Source organism: Mesoplodon mirus, assembly GCF_964341445.2.
Source record: "Mesoplodon mirus genome assembly, chromosome: 14".
In the NCBI taxonomy this organism is placed as follows: Eukaryota; Metazoa; Chordata; class Mammalia; order Artiodactyla; family Ziphiidae; genus Mesoplodon; species Mesoplodon mirus.
The window spans coordinates 45,352,257-45,361,898 of NC_138990.1; the positions used below are offsets into that span (position 1 = coordinate 45,352,257).

Sequence of the window (9,642 nt, forward strand, 5' to 3'; positions counted from 1 at the left end):
AGGAGAACTCCTGCCCCCCGCCAGATCCCTGGGTCCATGGGATCCCCAGGGTCACAATCTACTCTCTTTCTGTCTCTCTAGAAGGCTGCAGCATGAGGGGCCCTAATTAGAATAATTAGAATAATCCTTACATTTTACAGCACTTTACAGTTTGTAGAGCCTTTCATGTATATCAACTTTTTCATTTGATCCCAAAGCAGCCCCGTAAGAACCAGGCATACCTCGCCTTCTCCTACGTCTTCACTTGCCACCTGGACTCCTAAACCACCGGATTCCAACCACTTTCCTGGGTACACAGGTACCAAGGCAAATTTCGGGCTTCCTGGGGGACATTCTCACTAGAATGACCTGCGGGCAAGCCCATCCTCTTCGTGCCCCCCCAAACCTGCTCTTCCTTGTATGCTCCCCGGCTTCACTGGTGGCCTCACTGTCCACCCAGTTACTCAAGTATGAAATCCAGTGGCACCCTCGTCCTGCCTTCTTGCTCACTCCCAATCCCAGAGCTGCCTCCTCCTCTGAACGGATGTCACCCCTTCTCTTCAAACCCACAGCCCCGCTTTTGAGGCACAACTCTCTCTGCCTGTACCACTGCCCCTCCCTGGGCCCCTGGCTTGAGGTCCTGACCCCCAGATCCCCAAATCGGATCTTCCCACCCCATCCTCTTGCCAAGAGCTTTGGTGACTCCCACTCAATTACAAGGCAAAGTTCAAACTCCAGAGTGTGACACTGAAGACCCTCTGTGTTTGAGCCCAGCCTCCCCTCCACCCCATTCCTACCCCAGGCCCTGCCAGCACTCCCTGTTCCCCAAGCCCTTGACACGGCTCCACACCATCACATCTGTACTGATAGTAGCCCCTCCGCCTGGAATGGGGCCTTTCATGAGTTTTGTCTCTGCCCAAATGCTATCCCCTCTCAAGGGTGTTTAAATATCAGCCCATCCCCTGCTCAGTAAGATCTCCTCTCTGGGCCTGTGCACTTTTCCAGCTTCATCTCGTTGACTCACCCGCTCAGGGCAGCTTCTGGAGCTCCTGGTCTGAGTGGGCTTCTCTTGCCTCATGCTGCCTTGCACCTGTACCTCTCTTTCCAGAACACTCATCCCACTCCCAGTGACTTGTGCAATGACTGTCTTCCCCTCGAGGGCAGGGACCTTGTCTGTCTCATTGGCTGCTGTCACCCCATTGCCTGGAATAGCACTTAGCTCGTAACTGGTCCTTGACGAACATTATTACCTGGATGGATGATTAAATACTTGACTTATGAAACACATTAAAATATAGCTTTTAATGAATTGGGAAAGAGTTTATGACATTAATGAGATAATCAGAAACTTGATCACTGGATACTTGATAGTATTAAGGATTTATTTCTTCTTTAGGAGTGATATAATAGATGGGTTTTTTTTTTTGAGTCCTTGATTTTTACAGCTATATACTAAATATTTACAGAGGAAATGGTGTGGTGTTTGGGATTTACTTCCAAATTATTTGGGGGGTGGGAGAAGGAAGGGGTACAAATGAAACAAGTTTGGCCCTGAGTTGACAGCTGTTAGGACTGCATGGGGAGAACTTGGGGGCGTTTATACTAGTCTCCCTACTCGAGTACATATTTTAGATTTTCCATTCTAAAAAGTTAATAATAAAAAAAAAGATCAAACTCAGGGATGGGAGTAGGTGGAAGGGATATAGCTTTTATGTTAGCAGTAAAGGTGGGTAAGGTAACCAAGACTTTGCAATTCAGGGAAATTATTTGCAAGTCTGTCCTTGAGCACATTGCCTTCCAGCAGCATTTTTGCTGAGGGCCGTTTGCAGCCGAAGACAGTTATATGGTCATTTCCATAGCATGAAAACACACCTGTCTCATCAAAGCAGGAGAAGCTTAGGGAACATGCAGCACCCTCTGCTGCTCTCCGAGGTCTGCAGTGGCTTGCTCTGGCCCGGGGGGGGTGGGGGTGGGGAGAGGATATTGACCGCCTAGGGCTTTAGGCACAGAAGATCCACTCCCCCGGTGATGAGGGGCCTGGGAGTGCTCGGAAGAGCGGAGGATGTGGCGTAAATCCCTCAGGCACCTCAAAAGCGCAGAGCTGTGTCCACAGCCAGGCGTGCACTGCAGAAGCTGTCCTAAGGGTTCCCTCTATCTGCCGCCTTCACTGGGGCAACACCCGCCCCACATCCTCCCAGAGAGGAGGTGCTGGGCGGGGCTGGAGTGCACAGGCAGGTCCAGGCGTCCCAGGAGCATCTCAGGGCTGGGACACAGGGGTACTCCGCCTCCTTCACCAGGGGTGGTAGAGAAGTCTCCGGATAGAAATCCGATTTCTCACCAAGGCGGAGAGTTCCCTCATTTTAGTGGGAAAATAAATCTAATTTGGAGCCTGAGGTGGTCCCTGCAGCAGCCAGGAGTAGGGGAATCTTGTCCTCAGTGCCCAGGCGGGGGCCCCAACCCCTTCCCAGCACGCAGTCACCCACCCGGCCGTGCGCTCCTTTCCAGGCTCTCTAACCTCCATCTACTACCTGCAGCCTCTGCTGTAGCCAAACCTAGTGGCTTCCTGGCCATCGGATTTAAGTGGCGTTCCCCTCCTCTGGCCTCTGGTCCTGTCAGTCCCTCACCCAGAATGGTCTTGCTTCCGCCAGCAACCCTCCCTCGCCCCTCCTTCCGCATCTCCACGTGTGCGAGCAGCTATTCAAGACCCAGCTTAAGGGCTTCCTCCCCGCCTCCTCTACCCTCTCCTCTGCCTTCTCACGAAGCCTTCCCTGACCTCTGCAGCTGGGAGCAAGCGGCCATCCTCTGAACGTGTTGCAGTTTACGCCCCGCCCCTAAGTGTGCCTTGGCCCTCTGTGTCTGGCAGTGTTTCTCCATGAGGTCTGTGCACATTTCTTCCCCCCTGTCAGATTGTGAGAACCTGGTTCCTTTAAGCCCCACCTTGTACCTTGTGCTCTAGGCAGCAATGCTCAGAAAGAGCATGTGCCATGGAGCGGGAGGGCCAGGGGAACTGTGCAGCCTTTCTTGCTTCCGACCTGAGGACCATAGCTGGACTGCCCAACATTTGCTAGAAGATGAAGTCAGCCTCCCTCTGGGGCCCTGAAAGATCCCCTGGGTTGGGAGGTCGATGCAGGGAGCTAGGGCCAGGATTCTTGATTCCTCCACTTCCTGATCCCCTTTGGATAGACAGCTGGGGGCGGGGACATTCACAGTTGAGGACACTGAGCCAAAGAGTGACAGGGTCACAGAGGAAGAAGGATTTAAACCCACTAACAAGTGAGTACCTCAAAGACATGCCGTTTCGTATTCATTTTGATGACTTGGCCCAGGGCTCAGCACAGGGCTCAATTAGGAGAGCTAAGATCAGATCCCTGTCTTGAAGGTGCTTGGAGGTTAGTACAGCATACAAACTGGGGCAGTTTCTGCACTACAAAGTGCCCTAGCTGAGAGGTGGAAGGAGCGTGTACACAGTACTGCAAGGGAGGGTGAGGGCTCCACAGAGGAGGTGACGGCTGCGCTGGGCCTTGAAGGGTGCACAGAATTAACGGGAGTTCTCAAGGTGGAGACGGCAGAAGAAATATGACGTCTCGAGGCTTGGAGGTATAGAAGACTTGGCATCTTTGGGGAATGGCAGGAAGTTCAGTGCAGTGGGAACCCAGTGGGTGATGTGGGGAGGGAACAAAGAAGAAAAGTCAGCTGGGCCAAGCGGGGAGCCTCCATAAAGCAAACGTCTGTGCCAATTACCAGGTCAGGCGAATTATGTGGAGATCAGAGCCAGCCTCCAGAGGTCACCCATCTCACCCATCGAGTCCCTAAAGCCGATATTTTGGCAAGAAAACTCAGGGATGGAGAGTAAAGGAAGATCAGGAGGCTGGCCCCAGACAGTCTGTCACTTGGTTCCCTGACAGCCCAGGAACCCATGCCTGGGGGCTTGGATGGGGCTGAGAACTGGGCAGAAGGTTGGACTAGAGGATCTTAGAGGCCCTTCCCACTCTGCCTTCCGTGGCTCTATGATGGATGCTGGGAATTATTTCAGGGGTTGAAAAAGGACAGCTTAAGCTAACACTTCCTCCCTTTGAGTAGTGACCTGCAGGCAAGATGGCTCCTTCCCAGACAGCCCACTCCTGATTCTGGCTGCACCCCTCTGCGTTAAATGAGGACCATGGTCTCCATCTTGCTTATGGGAAGCAGAGGCCCCGAGGCCCTGTGGTCCACTTGCATGACGGGGACTGGGGTCCAGGCCTTCTGGTGTCTCCTGTCTGACTCAATGGACTGTGACTCCTGCAGGTTAGGGGCTGTGTCTTCGTCCCCCTCAGGGTTCCAGGCCTGTCCACAGATATCAGCACATTCAGTGAACAAACAAATGAGGGCAGGACCAGGTTAAGAGTGGCTGCTGGAGCAGTAAGAGACAAGAGCTACAGATGGAGCTGGCTGGTGTGCGCTGAGCTGCAGGGTAGGTGGCCAGCTGACCTGGGATGGCAGGGAAAAGAGGGGTGGCCGGGGACAAAGCTGGAGCATGACCAGCCCACATGGGAACAGGGGTCTCAGGGGTGGTCTGCCCCAGGCCTGGGTTCCTGTGGAACATCTTAGCTGGGGGTCCCTACAGAGCAGAGGCCAGGCCAATTTGCCTGCTCCTGGCACAGGTCGGGAGCCCCTCAGGCGTGCCCTCCTCCCCACTTTATATCTCGTACGCTGCCCTCTCGCCTCACTCCTGGCTGACAGAAGGAAGCTGGGCTGGAGAGATGATGACTCAGAAGCCAGCAGCTGCCCCAAGTAGAAGTGAAACAGTTGTCTCACAAACACATTGGTCATTTGAATGCTCTTTCCTTAAGACTCTTTCATACCTATTTTTTTCACTGAAGCAACCTGACGAAGTGAATGTTATCATTGTACCCATTTTACTGGTGAGTAAACTGAGGGTCAGAGAGGTGAAGTAAGTGGAAGAACCCAGGTAGGACCCAGGGCTTTTGACCCCATATCTACAGATTTCTCTACCACAACCCCATAGGGCTCTTTCCTAAGTGTCCTGTGTCGCGCAGCACAGAAAGTCAAGCTTTATTTCAACCAGTTGATCTGGTCTACCTGGGCCACGAGTAACTCAGCTGGTGCTCCCTCACCCCACCTGGCATTGAGCTTCACTCAAGGGATTGGGGGAGCTCAGGTCCAGCATCTCCCTCTGACCGTCCACTGGCTTCTCGTTTCTCCCTGCAGGGTACTTGCTTGGACACCCGTGGTTGTGTGTGCAGGAGACACTGTGGAACATTCTAGAGTGAGTCCGTTCCCTCTGAATTGTAGTGTTGGTCTTTTGGGGCATCTATGGTTGTCAACTGCTGGCAGCAGCAGGTGAATGGCTGGGGCATCTCTGGTTCTTGCAAAGGACTCTTTCTGGAAAACTGCTTGCCATCTGCCTGTTCCTGCTGCCCACCCCCCTCCCCAGGAGCTCTGCCTACGGTCACCTGCTGCAGATGCGGAGCTTGGAAGTGGATTTCTCCACTCAGTCCAGAGGGCACAGGTTGCAAATAGGCTAATTCCTGTGTGGTCCACTGAGGTTAGAGGACCAGCCCCACTGCCCAAAGAAAAAGGTGGGCATCCGATAGACAAGGTGCTCAACCCAAGTTCACCAGGAGGGGATAAAGAGGCTTTCAGGGTGGAGCAACCAGGGCTGGGATGAGGTCTTGTGAACTGGGGCCACTGTGCTTCGGTCCCTCCACGAAGGCCGTACAGATCTCTTTACACCTTGGTTTTTCTGCCTGCACATGGGACTGGTTTGTGCAGCCTGGGACTGTTCTGTCACGGCAGCAACAACACGGCGACCTGTAGCTAAAGACCCAAATACTGTGCTATCTGCCCACCACGGGGACACGTGTCACAGATGAAAGGACACACTTGCTTTTTCTAAAGGCAGCACGAGCTGGCAGGTGGCACGCGGAGATCCAGGGTGCTGCAGAGAAAGCAGTCTGGGCGGGTGTGGGAAGCAACAGGCTGCCCAGCCCCCATTCCTCTCCCTCCTGCTTGCACGCACACCGCAATCCCCTCCACCTCTGCCTGTCCCTACGCACAACAGGCCACAGGGTGGACAACCCAGGGCCTCGTGCCCAGAGCTGGCCTGACTGAGGGCGTGACGTGGGTGCCCTGGTGGCTGCTGGAGAGGTCCTGAGAGGGCTGCCCCGTGGTCTCACCTCTCCCTCCTGATGCAGGTGCAGACGTGTGTCCAGCCTGGGCCCTGATGCTCATTTTGCTCTTTAATCTGGTGGGTTCTCTCAGCTCCTCCCCTACTCTCCCACCCCACCCCCATCCTCAGAGCCCTCTCTGGGGAGAAAGGGCCATGTCTAGTGAGGAGCACCCTGGCCTTTGGTCAAAGGCTGCCAGACATGCCCCTGGCCCAGGGGGCTGGGCTGTGGCCAGGCAGAGGCAGAGGCACAGGCAGAGGTGAGTGGGTAAAAAGCAGAGGGAAGCCTGGCCTTGTCTTTCCCTGCTCAGAACCTTCAGGGGCTGCCCACTTTCCCCGGGGTGAAGGCAGTCTTACCTCCTCAGCTCTACCTGTCTCTCTTGCCTCAGCTCGCACCTACCCCGGGATCCAGGCTTATGGAGCATCTGTCTGTTCCCGTGTCCCAGCTCCTCTCCTGATCTTGGGCATCCTGTCCCCTCTGTCTGTTCTGTTCTTACCTCTTCACCTTGCTCCTTTCTGCTGTCCCCTTGGGTTTCAGCTGACGTGTCACCTCCTCCTGGAAGCCTTCCCTGACCACCCTGCCCCCAGCCTGGGTCAGGGTGCTGCTTCTGTAGCTTGCACCCTACACTCGTCCCCATCCTCATCGTATCACACACTTGTCCCTATTGTCTGCCCACGGGTCCTCCTGTCTCAGTGGATGTGGGCTCATTGAGGGCAGGGCCTGGGTCATGCCCAGCCCCTGGCCTTGGCACAGAGATCATAGTAAATGGTCACTGGATGTGTGAGAGGGAAGGAGGCTAGGAAGAGAACCGACAGAGAGGGAGGCTGGTGGGGCTCATAGGATCCCTGACCACAGATAGACCTGCGAGAAGCCAACAGTATCCCCATCATGCTGGTTTCTAGGAGCCCCCCGGGTCTTCCAGGCTGTACACCCCACCCCCACTCTGTGCCCAAGGAAATCAACCTGCAGGAGGGAGAGGGAGAGGAGGAGGGGCCCAGGGAGACTCCTCAGCGCTGGGTCCCTCAGCCCTGAGTTCCCCTGAGCCCTGGGGTGGGGTCCTCACTTTTGCCTCCCCAGGACCTCCTGCAGGCAGAGGACTCCACAACCCTCTGGTTGGCACATTGGCAAGTGCAGGGAGAGACACACATGCAGACATGGAAACGTGGGGGACCCTGATTTTCAAGAAATCACAATGGTTAGTCAGGTCAGGGGCAGATGGCTGCCCGTGAGAAGACTCATCGCACCAACCCTGCTAGAACTTTTCCAGTCCATCCTCCCCTCCCTGCCCTATCCCGTCAGCCCGGAGCTGGGGTCCCCATAAGACAGGAGAGTCCCTACCTCGGAAAGTCACTTTGGCGATCCGGTCGCCCCTGCCCCGCAGCTCGGAGACCGTCTTGAGGTGGACGAGCAGAGCCATGCTGGTGCGGGAGCCTGGGTACCGCCAGGCGGGAGCAGCTGGGGAAGGAGTGAGCTCTGTGGATGGACGGCGCTCGGCACACGTGCCTCCCTCCTCTCCCACACCGCCTCTTCTCCCCTCCGATGCTGCCCACAGAGACCAAGGCAACCAAGCCGAGCTGCTCCTTCCAGCGACTCACAGCCTGGCCAACCTCCACCCCTCCAAGTTGTCAGCCCAGCGTGTGTGTATGTGCGTGTGTGAGTTGTGCGCCCGTGCGCAGCCTAGCAGTGCAGACAGTCTGAATTCATTATTCAGCAGCCGCCTGCTCCCAGATAAAGGACGGCCCAGCTTCAGGTGTCTTCTCGCAGCTCCTGGGGCAGAGCTGCCTGCCCTCCCCTCCACAGGGCCTGCCAGGCAAGCTCTTCTGCCACCAGGAGTGGGAAGATGGGAGTGGGCATGAGCGCAGTGGGCTGGGTGTGGGGCGGCACCCCTCCCATGGGGGAGAAGGAACTTTATGATCTGTGTGCACAGGAAGCTGAGCTGTTGCACTGATGTTTCAGGGTGCCTCCCCCCCAGTCAAGCTGGCCAGCAGGGCTGCTGGTGCCCACCAGGCTCAGGGGGCCTGGATGCTCTGGATGGGTCACACTGTGCTATGTAGAAATCCCAGCCCAGGGCCCTTCAGCTGGAAAATCAGCACCTACTGGATGACATCAAGGCTGTGCCTGGTGGCCGGTCCCTCAGAAATGGGAGCCCTAAGAGGACAGGGAATGTATTTTCCCACTGCTCTCATGGAGATTAGGACCCCAAGAGGCCGGGTCCTGACTCCCAGGGATCTGGGAGGATGGAGGTGCTGTTTGGGGGGCACTCAGGAGCCAGGCTAAGCGTGATTGGAGATGCCTGACTGCGAAGGCCTCAGAGGCTTATGTTTTACTAAGGGCAGTACTTCAGGTCCAGGGCACTAACCCAGCCCCGTCCTAGGGCCCGGGCGTGGCGAGATGTGCTGCAGGAGAACTGTCAGCTGCGAGTGGTTGGGGAAGGGATTTCTGTGGCAGAATTTCCAAGGACCAAAGGAGATCTGCCCCTCCTTTCTTCCAGCAGCACACCCCTGCAGGGGCTCAGTGGGAAGGGGACCCCAGGAGCTGGGGTCCCTGAGCCTGGAGCCTTTGCAGGGCCATCTGCACCCTTGTTCTTGCTGTTTGCTCTGCATGGAATGCCCCTACCCCATCCCTAGCCTCTCGGTTTAGCCCGACTGGTGCCTATGCCCGGAAGTGCCTCTGTACCTGCACGGCACTCAGGCTGGGTCGGGTCCTTGTCTGTGCTGCCCCCGTCCCCTCTCATCCACTGCTTCCTTGGGCTGCTCCACTTACTTCCCCCGACCCCCGACTGGGAGACCCTGGAGCACTGCACCTTTGTGTCCCCAGAGCCTCGCATGGTCTCCTGTGGATAGCAGAATATCCCATGAGTGTTGACAGGATAAAAGAGTGAGCATGGTGACCTATCTGAACAGTCTAAAGGTTAAAAAAAAAAAAAGAAATATTAAATTTTTACAACGTGCTGGCAAGAGGTCACTCCCTTTGAATTCTATAGTCCAAGCGACCTGCATGGTATCATAAGAGCATTCTTCCTTCCTTCTAGATGTCTCCTCCTACTCTACCCTATTTTTCTTTATCTCTTTATGTTCTAATTCCTTCTCTCTCTCTCCTTCCTCAATTCCTTCTCCTTTCTCACATTTATCTAGCCATATTGAATTAAAGAATATTTTAGAATATTATATTTATGCAATAAAAGTGAAAGTCTAATTTAAAAAAAAACAACAGATGTTTAATGTCTCTTTTTAAAAAAACTAAATTCACTAACATGTTCCAACCCTAAGGCCATAAGGTGATCTTTGTAAAGCCTGGTGGCGCTTTACAGGGAAAAAAAATCTATCTCCTCCCTAGGCCCTCTGGATGTTCTCTCGTGAAGGGGGTGAGTTTCGTGAGGCCTCCTAGGGACCTGTGCATCTTTAGGAGAAAGTCCCTGAACTTGCCCTAGGTAAGGCCTGGAACTTTGCTGAACCTCAGTTCCATATCTATGAAATGGTAGCAATTCCATCCGGTC

The 9,642-nt window shown here is 54.9% G+C and overlaps 1 protein-coding gene across 3 annotated transcripts in view; it reads right to left on the minus strand.

Moving 5' to 3' along the window:
* OTOF (otoferlin) overlaps positions 1-7,563 on the minus strand; it is a gene marked incomplete at both ends in the record, with an annotated part of 89,905 nt that extends 82,342 nt beyond the window's left edge. For all 3 annotated transcript variants that reach the window (XM_082642322.1, XM_082642320.1, XM_082642321.1), the window contains one exon: positions 7,485-7,563. In XM_082642322.1, the coding sequence (XP_082498448.1) occupies positions 7,485-7,563 (79 nt within the window). The remainder of the gene's footprint in view (positions 1-7,484) is intronic.
* Between the last annotated feature and the right edge of the window lie 2,079 nt (positions 7,564-9,642).